The sequence below is a fragment of the Coregonus clupeaformis genome, chromosome 14, assembly GCF_020615455.1.
Source record: "Coregonus clupeaformis isolate EN_2021a chromosome 14, ASM2061545v1, whole genome shotgun sequence".
Classification (NCBI taxonomy): Eukaryota; Metazoa; Chordata; class Actinopteri; order Salmoniformes; family Salmonidae; genus Coregonus; species Coregonus clupeaformis.
The window spans coordinates 46,398,586-46,410,678 of NC_059205.1; the positions used below are offsets into that span (position 1 = coordinate 46,398,586).

At 43.2% G+C, this 12,093-nt stretch overlaps 1 protein-coding gene across 3 annotated transcripts; it reads left to right on the plus strand.

Annotated features, from left to right (window-relative positions):
• The first annotated feature begins 222 nt into the window (after nucleotides 1–222).
• On the plus strand, nucleotides 223–9,819 carry LOC121580818 (polypyrimidine tract-binding protein 2-like). Of its 3 annotated transcripts, none has more exons than XM_045224849.1 (14): nucleotides 223–336; nucleotides 1,159–1,189; nucleotides 1,286–1,337; nucleotides 1,635–1,810; nucleotides 1,962–2,105; nucleotides 2,306–2,581; nucleotides 2,909–3,104; nucleotides 3,496–3,573; nucleotides 4,082–4,197; nucleotides 5,914–5,947; nucleotides 6,508–6,600; nucleotides 7,098–7,314; nucleotides 7,589–7,681; nucleotides 7,839–9,819. In XM_045224849.1, exons 1-14 carry the CDS (start codon nucleotides 329–331, stop codon nucleotides 7,966–7,968), a joined length of 1,644 nt encoding a protein of 547 aa, XP_045080784.1. In that variant the 5' UTR covers nucleotides 223–328; the 3' UTR covers nucleotides 7,969–9,819. The 3 variants fall into 3 exon arrangements, with proteins under 3 accessions (XP_045080784.1, XP_045080785.1, XP_045080786.1); XM_045224850.1 differs by having other exon boundaries at nucleotides 7,604–7,681; XM_045224851.1 differs by lacking the exon at nucleotides 223–336 and adding an exon at nucleotides 552–636.
• Nucleotides 9,820–12,093: the final 2,274 nt, after the last annotated feature.

Sequence of the window (12,093 nt, forward strand, 5' to 3'; positions counted from 1 at the left end):
CTGAAGCCATGGTTGCCCTTATAATGACAATAAATGAAACTGCGGGAAAGCTTTGTTTAATAACAATATTTTAAAGCTAATGATTACAGTAGCAAACAATAATACGTGGCTAAACTCATATTTCAATTAAGTATTTATTAATAACTGATCATCAATGAACTGTCTGTAGATAATAGGTAACTCGGCTTTGTTCGACATTTTCCGTCACTCGGTGCACTTCATGACAGCATTTGGTAAATTGCGACCATTTTGCTATCTTGTCGTGCGTGTGTAGGAGTGGAGCTGAGATTCAACGACGAAATATAAACGCCAAAATAGACCTACGGCAATGGACAGGTATGTGTTGACGTTTGCACGTTGCTCGTGTGTTTAATGATATTCGTGAAAGGTTTTAATGTAGCTATCGACGTATCCATTCAATAACGTTAGCAAGCTAGCTCACTGGGCCGGCCACGTTTGAATTCGTTCTGAGATGGTGGTGGTTAGCCCGCTTGCCACCCATCTTCTTAGCATTGCATTAGCTAACTAATGCTAGCTAGTACTACCGTAGAATTTCACAGCGTGCACCTTGCTATGAAACTAGCTAGCTAACTAGAGTTGAATGTGTTGATTGGTATACCTAGCTGAAGAGTTGTGGTAAGTATAAATTGAGCAGCGTCAATATTTCTACAATTTCATTAAGCTAGCTAGCTAAGCATTCAATGTCGTGTTTTGGTTATTTTAAGTAGCTAGTTAGCTATGTAACGTTAGCTGAGCGCGCACGCACCCCTGCGCTTTGGTCGGACAGGTTTCCTTTGTTTCTTCAGATGAGTTTGTAGCCATCATAAAACGCTACTGTAGCTAACTAGCGAACGTTCTCTTAACTAGAGTTGTCTGGCAAGGTTTAATACCCGAATTTACTAACGTAGCTACATTTTGCATTGAGTTTTCACATCAAACTAAATGTAAAGATGATGAATTGTTAGCTACACATTTTAACGAAATGAAATTGCAAGCCAACAACACTCACACTGGTAGTTTTTAACCTTGTGGCTAACGTTAGCTAACTTGATTGTTAATTGACACCATATATTTTTGATTCCATTAGCTAATTGCCTTCTACGTTGCTTGCACTGATTTGTGTGTATAACTGACATTCATGTTCCCTGTCTTTTTCAGCATTGTCAGTGATGTTGCAGTTGGCATGAAGGTAAGTTTGCACTTTCGCACCTGACTTTTCAGGACAGTTTCAATAATTGGGAAACGATGTACCGAATACATTAATGTATACATTGTTCTTTTACAGAGAGGCTCAGATGATTTGAATCTCTACAGCACCAGCCCAAGCTCTGTGACTGGTGAGGCCCCCCCCCATTCAGTCATATAGCAAAGTAAAGCCATTCACATTCTAACATATTATCATTTACATTTAAGTCATTTAGCAGACGCTCTTATCCAGAGCGACTTACAGTTTAGTCACATTATAAATATACTTTTTTTTTTTTTTTTCATACCCCCTGTGGGATTCGAACCCACAACCCTGCAACGCCATGCTCTATCAACTGAGCTACATCCACAGTCAATGGTCCTTGACACATTAACAGCTGAGAGGACAGCTGATGCGATATATTCATGCATGACGCTTGATTTCACAGCTAACGAGAATGACAGCAGTAAAAAACTGAGAGTGGAGGACAGGATGGAGAGTCCCCCTTCCCGCGTGCTCCACATCAGGAAGTTGCCCAGCGAGGTGTCAGAGACTGAGGTCATCGCTCTTGGCCTACCATTCGGCAAGGTCACCAACATCCTCATGCTGAAAGGCAAAAATCAGGTGCGTTAATGTTTTCCCTGGTCAGTTCAAATTGTCAGAAAAGTTTTTTTGTTGCTAGAACCAAACTATGTAATACTACACGGTAGTGTTGGGCATAGAAGGAATTTGGCCACGTTGTCTTTCTTGAAATTGTCCTCTGTCCATGTAACAGGCTTTCCTGGAGCTGGGGACAGAGGAGGCGGCTGTTACAATGGTGAACTACTACACGGCGGTGACGCCTCAGGTCCGCAACGTCCCAGTGTTCATCCAGTTCTCTAACCACAAGGAGCTAAAGACAGACAGCACTCTCAACCAGGTGAGATTCTGCCCTTGCCCAGAAAATACACTTGTGCATGACTAGTAGTGAGTCTCTGTTTCTCAGTGTCTAGACTAATGGCGTATGAGCGAGCCTTGGCCATTGTGATGGCACTTTTGTAGATTTGCAGACTGTCGTCCTAATTTTTTCCCTCCTCTGCCTCTTTTCTCCCTCCCTCTTTTTCATACGTACTTACCAAGCGCGCGCAGGCTGTCCTCCAGGCCGTGTCGGCGGTGCAGGACGGTGGCTCTCCCAACTCTGACACCAGTATGCTGGACAGTGTTCTAGCCCATGCCCCCAGCCCCGTGCTCAGGATAATCATCGACAACATGTTCTACCCCGTCACTCTGGACGTCCTCCAGCAGATCTTCTCCAAGTTTGGAACGGTCATGAAGATCATCACTTTCACCAAGAACAACCAGTTCCAGGCCCTGCTCCAGTTCAGCGAACCAGTCAACGCCCAGCAAGCCAGACTGGTGAGCCGACAGACAAACCAGTAGTGTATTATACATGTGGTCCTCTGTAGTTCAGTTGGTAGAGCAAAGCTCTTGCACCGCCAGGATAGTGGGTTCGATTCCCATGCGGCCACCTATACATAAAAAAATTATGCACGCATGACTGTAAGTCGCTTTGGATAAAAGTGTCTGTTTAATAGCATATTAGTATATTCAGTTTCTCAGTTCTGTCAATTTAAGGTTGATAACAAATGTGTTTCTCTTTCCAGATTATGACAATTATTCAAACAAAAATAAATATAACAAAAAGCTTAGTAATAGTTCTATTTCTCTCATCACTTTGTCCAGTCCCTGGATGGCCAGAACATCTACAACTCGTGCTGCACGCTGCGGATCGACTTCTCTAAGCTGGTCAACCTGAATGTCAAGTACAACAACGACAAGAGCCGGGACTACACCCGGCCCGAGCTCCCCGCCGGCGACGGCCAGCCTGCAGTAGACTCTGCTATGGCTGCCGCCCTCAACAAGGACTCCTCCCTGCTCGGTAAGACCTCTCTCCATCCATCCTCCATCTCTCTTTTTCCAGGCCTGTCCAGTCAGCTCTCTCTCCTTTGTATAGAAGTCAATACCACTAAGTGTTCTCTCTCAATGGGAGGCTGGGTATGGACTTATCTAATGCTTTGTAAAGATAGGAGGAGGACAACAGAAATCCCTACCAGTCCAGTAACACACCATTAAGTGTAGAACAAAAAGAAGGAACTAGAAGAGAATGGAAAATGGGTCACTATATTATCGACAGTCTGCCATGTTCCAAGCTATATAAGAGCCTTGTCAATTTGATAAAGCTTTTTTGAATTATTCTACATTCTAACTACTCCCACCTGCCCTGCCCCCCCTTGTATATTTAAGCTTTTCCCTGTACTCCCTCTCCGTAGGTACCCCCTCTGGAATGGGAGCGCCCTACTCTAATGGTGGAGGGTTTCAGTCTTCTCTCTCCCTCTCGCAGGGCGGAGGTACCTATCCTTTCCATTATATTTTCTTTATCTCTGTCTTACATGCTGTGTGTCCATGTCGTCCAGGAGAAAAAGAGGCAGGAATAGTTGGAGTGGCACAGCAACCACTCCTGTCAGAACAAGGGGGAAAAACCCTTTTAAAAGTGTCTAATAGCATGTTTGAAATATCAGTTGTTTGAGAATAACCAAGGGATGTCATCATGAAAGGAGTTAGAACATGTGATAGACTGTGACATTGGAATCATGGAAGGTTAGCTTTAGAGTTGACTAACCTTCCCAGTGTCTTGAATAGCTTTTGACAATGAGGTCTTGTTCTATGCAGAAAAAGTACATGTGCGTCCCTTTGTGTGTGTGTGAAATATTAGGACGAGCAATGTCTGAGTGCACACATCTGGTGCCTGTGTGGACATGGCATGCACACTGTAGTACATGGCTGTGTGGTGTGCTTTGCCTGTGCTTGCGCTCTGTCTCCCCGTTAACGTGCCTGGCTCTCTGGCTGTTCCTCCAGGAGCCATGAGTCCAATGAGTGCTGCGGCTGCAGCGGCAGCGGCTGCAGGGAGGATGGCGCTCTCCGGACACTCCGGCTGCAGCGGTGTGCTCCTGGTCAGCAACCTGAACGAAGAGGTCAGTAACGCCTCCCCCCCCAGACCACCCCCGTTCTCTCTCACCCCTTCCCTTTCTCTCTCCTCCTGCAGTATGCAGATCTCACTCAGATCTCATGCCTCTGACGGTGCCTTGTACATCATTGTCCTTTGATTCCGACATGGACTTTGAGCAGACATTTCTGATTCGAGGTATGACTGGTGTCATTTCATGAGTGGAAGGGTTCAGAGAAAATGCAGAGGAGAAAGCTCTCCATCTATACAATTTGGCTATTTAGTCCAACCTTGCATTTTGTTGCACAGATACTCAATACCTTTATGGGTCAATCTATTACACCTCATGATCAGTACAAAGAAATCGGAGATTTCATTTTGAAAGATTGCTACAGCAATATTCAGTGTTGCTCTGCATTCTTTGACTGTTCAAAGCTCTGCGGCACACAACCCATCTAGCTTGGCCTGATGGTGTTAGTACTAAGACGAGTGGATTGTGTTTCTCTGTCAGGCGTCATTCACCACGAGGTCATCCCAATGGTTGTACATCCAGTCAAGAAATGGAATGACGATGCATTCTCACACCAGTGCTCATTTTTTATGTGAATTTTATGCTGGCCTCAGTGCTTCCATATGTTTTCTCTCGGTCTCCATAGCCTAAGTCAACTGAACTGCAGTTACTTCCCAGGCTCTGTTAGTGAATGGAGGGGCTCTCTTTCTCTCTCTGCTATGCATTCTGTGCTAATTTTAACTGCTGTCTCCTAAACTCTCTCACCCTCCCTTTTTCCTCTTTCATGTCAAGTGATAGTCCTTCCTAACTCTCGTTCTTCTCTCTCTCGAAGCTCTCCCGTTCACACCTGTCTCTCCCAATGCCTTTCTCTAAGCTATGTCAAGTTGGTATGGACTGTGGGGGCTACACCAACCACCCTCACATTTTCTCTCACCCACTGTCACCTTCTATGCTATATCTATCTATATCTGTCTATAAATTCTCAACAGAAGTAATATTCTTATCATTTCTCTCCCCAAACACTGGGTTTGTGGACTTGAAAATGTGTTCTGTTTATGCCATAACTCTGTAAGGTGGTTTTCATGTATTTACCTGCATGGCCCAAACACCCCTCCTTTCGAAACTGATAGTGTAGCCCACCTGCTTTAACCAATGTGCTTGCATTTCATACTCTAGTAAAGCTACTAAACCTTAACTTGTGATACTCTTCTGCATGCCCTACCCACGCCCCCTATCATTACTATTGGCTATAAACTAGGCTTGGGTGTCAATGTACTCGGCTCCCTCTTTGGTCTCAGGTGTAGACATTTGGCACTATTACCCCCTCCCCTCCACCCACCAGAGCAAACCAAATCCAGCCATTTCCTGACCAAACTCCTGCATTTTCCAATGTACTGATGTTTTTTATTTACTCCACATTGCTCCCCCCTCCAACCCCCCTTCCCTTCATTAATTCCTGCCCTTCCCTCTTTCCCCCTTGGTGTCCCGTCTGCACCCTGTTACACCCCCCTTTACCCCTCCTCCACACGTTCATGCTTTGTGCCTGAACAAAAATGTTCCTCCTTGGACCAACTTGCCCCAATTAACTGCCTTGAACCCATGCACCATGACCACCTCATCATTCTACGGGAAACCACCCTCCGTTATGGATGATCTGTCCATCTCCGCTCTCTACCTCCGACTCTTCTACCTCTCTACCTGTCTTACGCTGCTTGCTCTTCTCTCCTTCTAAAGATGGTTACGCCCCAAAGTCTGTTTACCCTCTTCGGTATGTTATTGTTAGCACTACCTTTTTCATATATATATTTTTTTTTTCTTTACTCCATCTCCATGTTTTAATTTTTTCTCTAGCTCTCATTTGATTTCTGATTAGTGTTTCCATAGTTGAGTAACTGTTTCATCACGTTTTTGTTTCACGTTTTGTTTAATTGTTCATATTGATTTAGTTGAGTACATATTATTTTGGCCATCAAGGCCTCCAGTCTCTCTTAGTCTCACTATGAACCAATTACGTTAATGCATGGTTGATTATTTGGCATGTAGGTTTTTCTGTTAATTTTTTTTTCTCCATTTCACAAAGCTAGTTTTTTAAAAGGGATTTTATCAGCATATTCTCTCTTCTGTCTATCTGTTATACGTCTCTTGTTCTAAGACTATGATTGGTTTAAATTATAGGGATGATTTCTCCATCCCTTTTTACAGCTCATTTTGTAAACTGTCTCTGAACGACTAACATTGTCCTTCATGGTTCAATCCTCTCTCCTTTGCTCTGCCTTTGCTCTCTCCTCTCTCGCTCCCTCCTGCCGTCTGCCTATCATTATAATTAAGGGGTGTATGGTGATGCTCAGCGTGTGAAGATCCTCTACAATAAGAAGGACAGTGCTCTTATCCAGATGTCGGACGGGAACCAGGCCCAGCTTGGTGAGTGGGTTCAGTCATGCCCCATTTCTGTGCCTCTTGTCTTTCTTGGAATTCTGGAGCATTCTTTCAACCCCCCCTTAACTAGCACCTGTTTGGTTCTGTTCCGCTCAATCCCTGCGTTATCCTGCAAGGCCCCTGGCTGCCCTGCTGTTTGTTTCAACAGAATATTTTCTTTTTCTGGCATAGGAATAATAGGATCAAGAAAATCTACAGTTCTTGCTGTGTCTTTGAGTCATGCTATGGTTCATGATTTTCCACAATCCCAAAGTCATAGTTGAAACTAATTTTGAGTCGGAAATGACTAGGACGATCCTAAAGGGAGTCTTAACATTTCTAATTAAAGGTAGATGGAAAGGATATTTTTGCATCTGATCTTCTGTTTTGGAAATTAGGACTAAAAGAGCAAATTTCGAATGAATGGTAGAGAAACACCTCCACATTAAACACATGAGAAACATGTCACTGTAACCGTGTTTCCTATGTGCCTGTCCTGTCAGCGATGAGCCACCTGAATGGCCAGAAGATGTACGGGAAGATCATCCGTGTGACTCTTTCCAAGCACCAGGCAGTGCAGCTGCCCAGGGAAGGGCTGGATGACCAGGGCCTAACCAAGGACTTCACCAACTCCCCCCTGCACCGCTTCAAGAAGCCCGGCTCCAAGAACTTTCAGAACATCTTCCCTCCATCCGCCACGCTCCACCTCTCCAACGTCCCGTGAGTTTGTCTAGAGTTTGTCTGGATTCTGGCTGTACCATTTCATAAATATTTGTTGTGCTTGCCAGGACAATAGCAGGTTCCTCAGACACATCCAATGTACGATTTGGAGTTCCTCAAGGCTCTGTTCTGTCTATTTTTGCACTAGACTATTATTGAGTAATTTGCTACTGAATTTAGGGGGGTGTGTGTAGCACTGGTAAGATGTTGCAATACGAGACGAGTGCAATTGTATTGACATGGCTGAATGTGCTTGCGCTGTGCTCACGGTCAGTTTCGGACTCGACAGGGAGGATGTGACGGAGGAGGATTTGCGACTGCTGTTCTCTAACGCTGGTGGCATTGTGAAGGCCTTCAAGTTTTTCCAGTAAGACTATCTTTTACAGCACGTAACTTATCACATTTAGTTGCAAGCCTGAGCCTTGGAACACCACAGTTGTAATGTGCAGCGATCTTCATAAATGTACCACCTGTGTGTGACTAGATTGTGACTATCTGATCACGTGTCCCCCCACCCCATATAGAGGCCACAAAATGGCGCTACTCCAGATGTCCACGGTGGAGGAGGCCATCCAGGCCTTGATGGACCTCCACAACTACGACATGGGCAGCAACCACCACCTGAAGGTCTCCTTCTCCAAGTCCACCATCTAGAGGAGCCATGCCACCACAATCCACCTCCTCCCTGACAAACCTCAATTTGTGGTGCTCACCTGTTCAGTCCCCTCGGGGATACCATCGTGACCCTCGCCTCCTAGGGGAAACTTTTCAATCAGTCCATTCCTTTTAGACTATATTGATTATCAAAAGCCCCCCCACTACTAGATGTGACGGTAGTTTGTACAATGTTGTTGTCGTGAAACAAGCCCCGTCTAGGTCCCTTATCCCTCTCAACCTTAGTTTGTGTGGTAGGCAAGCTCCCTTCCCATGTTCATCACGAAGAGGAATTGGATTCCCTCCTTTATTAGAATGAATCAGCAAAAATGTGCCTTACTCAGCAAAATATCATTGTTTTGCCTCCTTACGGTTCTACAAGTGATAGAGGTCTAGGCACATTGTTTGGTTGTGGTTTCCTTTTTGTTTTCCCTCCCTGTGTACATTACGGGATGTTCACCAGATTTGATAGCTTCGATTTTGTGCTTTATGTTCATAATGTAGGCCAGGAACCTGATTAACGGACTTAGATGAAGAAGCCCATCTTCAATTGGTTGACTTGTTTTTAAACAACTCCCCAGGCAGAGCCATTTTTCCCTTGAGGATGATTACTGTAAAGGCTGTTGACACCATTGTACACTTCACCTGCTAAGGACGACGGCTTAGATGTTCCCTTGCTGTCTGTTTTTCAAACCTTATTTGCATATACATAATTGTTCCTTTTGGTACATTTTTGGTTTGATTGAAAATGGCAGTGAATCGTGTTGCGCATGTACTGATGGTTCATGGTAGTAGTGAAGACATGTTGCTGTTGCATGCGTCCAACATCCAGATAGGCAATGTGGTCATAACGAAGTATGATTGTACATGAGGATGGACTGACTGTTGGGACCAAAGTAAATGTGCCTTTAGACCTACTTTACTATTTGATTTATAACGTTTTCATTTACAAAAACAAATGTGGGTTGTGTTTTAATGGGGGGGAACACTAATCAAAGTCAAACACTCCCAGAATGTTTCTCCTTGATTTCAACAATATTCTGTGCGGTTTTTGGTAAAGGATTTTACCCTTACACCACACCTCCAGTAAAAGCTACAAAAAAAAAAAAGGCAAAAAAATGAGATATTGGAATGTGTGGCAAAAGGTTATGTATATTTTCTACATGGATTGAATTTTTACATCTCAATTGTAATAATCAGTATAGTTTGGAAAAGGCAAGATTAAAAGCTAATTTTCTACCGAGTGAGTCCGTTTGCTGGTTCCTGCTGTGTACCTACTCTGCTTTAACTCTGTAGCATGCTCAATAAACTCTCCTGTATCTCTATTCACCCTCTTCTGTCTCCTATGCTCTCACTTTCTTTCTCCTCTACACCTCTCTTACTGTTCTGAATTTCTCTGCCCAGGGTGGGAAAATACATATATTTTTGGAACAGGATGGCAAACCAGAACATGACAAAATTGGAAATAGTAATTAAATTTGAATTTCCCACCCTGCTATCCACTCTTGCTTTACTAAGATCATCTCTGACTCAACTGTCACTACGTTTTCTAACCCTCTACATTTGCAGCTATGAACTCCTGTCTCTCTTGTCTAAATCTGATAGGTGAATACTGTAACGCAATATCCGTTAAAATAGAAATGTTATAGAACTGAGCTGTTTCAGATTAGAACAGCTTTATCATTCTGGACCATACTCAACCATACCTTCAATGTCAATCCGGAAGGGCAAGAAAATGATCTAGAACAGGGATCATCAACTAGATTCTGCCATGGGCAGCTTTAAATGCTTCATTATTTTAAAGGATCTTATTTCATCTAGCCTAATAAACTACATGCTTTCCCATTGTCATTTTTTATCTGATGTACTTTCCTCGCATAAAAAGGTTGGATGGAAACCTTGTCACGCCATTTTGAGGATGCAGGAATTATATTTTGAACAAACGTGTGCATGCCTGTAGGAGACTTCTGAAGTAGCCTAATCAGATGAAAACATTGTGATGTTATATAACAAATATTTAGGCTATATTGAATCGTTAGGTTATAGGTGTGTGAGAAATGGAGGAGGCACAGCACACTAAGCTTTCCTGAATAACTGGGCCTGCCAGGAGCATATGTAGCCACATTATTATAGGACGACTTTGTGAGAATGATCTCAGTTTTTAGATGGCCTGCTGCTGTGCTTTCCTATACCTTATAAACTTTCGAGAGTAGACCCACAACTGATCCAAATGGATTAAAACGTTCAAATCACAGGGCGTTTGCGACATTATTTAAATGACATTTTCACTGCAGCCATTAATAGAATTTTGTAGTCACTTGAAAACAATAATGCAATTAGTCATTGCATTGTGGTGTTGTAGGCTAGTCTAGGTTGGATAATTGTATTGTCCCTAAACAAGATCAATAGGGTAGCTTTTTGAGCTGAGTGTTTCATGTCTTCACTGTTCTTTCATGCACAATGAAGTACCTGGCGCCTCCGCTGCCCATCAGCTATTCCTATTTGTTCTTGTGGATTCATATAGAAAATGTATGCAGTTTGAATGCTTTTATGTGTGGTATGATTGCTAGTTAGCCTATTGCAGACCTGGACAAACGATCCACCTACCACTATTGTCACAATGAATTGTGGATAGAGGGCAGGATAGACCGTTAGATTGGTAGACTATATTGACCTGTGGTATATTAAAAGTTAGCGCGCGGAAAAGCGTAGTGCATAAGGGAAGTACCAAAACACCTTCGTATAAAGGAGGCGGATTCAAGCCAAAGAGGAAATGTGGTTAGGATGGAATAAATTATATAGTAAAACGGGAAAAAGAGCGAATGTAAACCAGGGAAAAAACGCACTACCCTCCTCTGTGCCCCCCAAAAAAAAACGCAACCCTCCCCAAAGCAAAAAAATAAGTTGAACAACTCACCCCTATTTTGGACCGCCTCCCCCATCACAGTACATTTCAAACGGTCCCTTAGCGTGGCCTCCATTGCAAAATAATAAAAATCCCAAAGAGCCAATCGCTATGTGCAGTCGCAAATCGAATAAATGTAACCCGGGAGCGCTTAGGCCAATGTGTACCGTACCAATTTCACAATATCAAGGTAATTTCCCAAAGATTATAAAACATTTATCTAAGACAAAGATGTTCATGGCACCATCTTGACTTGGGGAAATTGCTGGCAGTCTCAATAGTTGTCAAAGACTGAATAATTCAACATCCCTTTGACTGAGCTTATTTAATTAGTGCTGACCTCTATCTCTCACATAATGTCCACAGGGGTGAGACCGGTGCCCCTGTTTTTATACGGTCTATGGACAGGTGTCTTGACATTGGACACAGGTCAACTTCTCATTTTCAATTAATAGTGTATGTGTTTAGGTGCATTGCAGAAGCATGAGAGGTGTGTTAAAGGTTATATGGTCAATTTCATTTCCACGCTAGTTAATCCAGGAAACAGAAATTCAATTCATACATCAAAATATCCTAATAAGTTATGGGGGTCTTAAAGGTCTTTAACTGAATGTCGGTTTAATTGCTTGAATTAAAATTCATAGACTGGAATTGACCCCCTACCCTGATGGTTAACCCAGTAGACTCTGATAATACCTCTCATCAGTGGCTACATTCAGAGCTGGCATGTAGAAAGACAAAAAAGCATAAATGTACTTACATTTTTGGATTCTGTGAAACCACAAGGTAAGGTGGACAAGCTACCATCTGATCAACCCTCATTTTAAATCTAAAACACTGCATGCATTTATTCACAGATTAAAGCTGAAACTCTGTGACTGCCCCCATTTTCTAAATCAAATTGACTGTTATCTATATGCAAATGACTCCCCTCTCATACGTAGTTTCAATAATTAATGTGGATGACTGTTGACACTGGGGCCAGGATGTCTTTTGTCCCACTAGATAACCTGCCCAAGCTGCGCCTCAGCTCCAATCGGAAACAATTAGCTGTTTGGAGACACAAGCTCGTTTCCCATGTTGCTGGTGTCCTTCTGTATAACTGAACTACGAAAAGAGGACTGTATCGCTCTGTAGTACTGCCTTTTGGTCTTTGGAATGCCCCATCAATACTGTATCGAGTGAGTATTTTCATGGGCACCTTTCCTTTAGGATTTCCT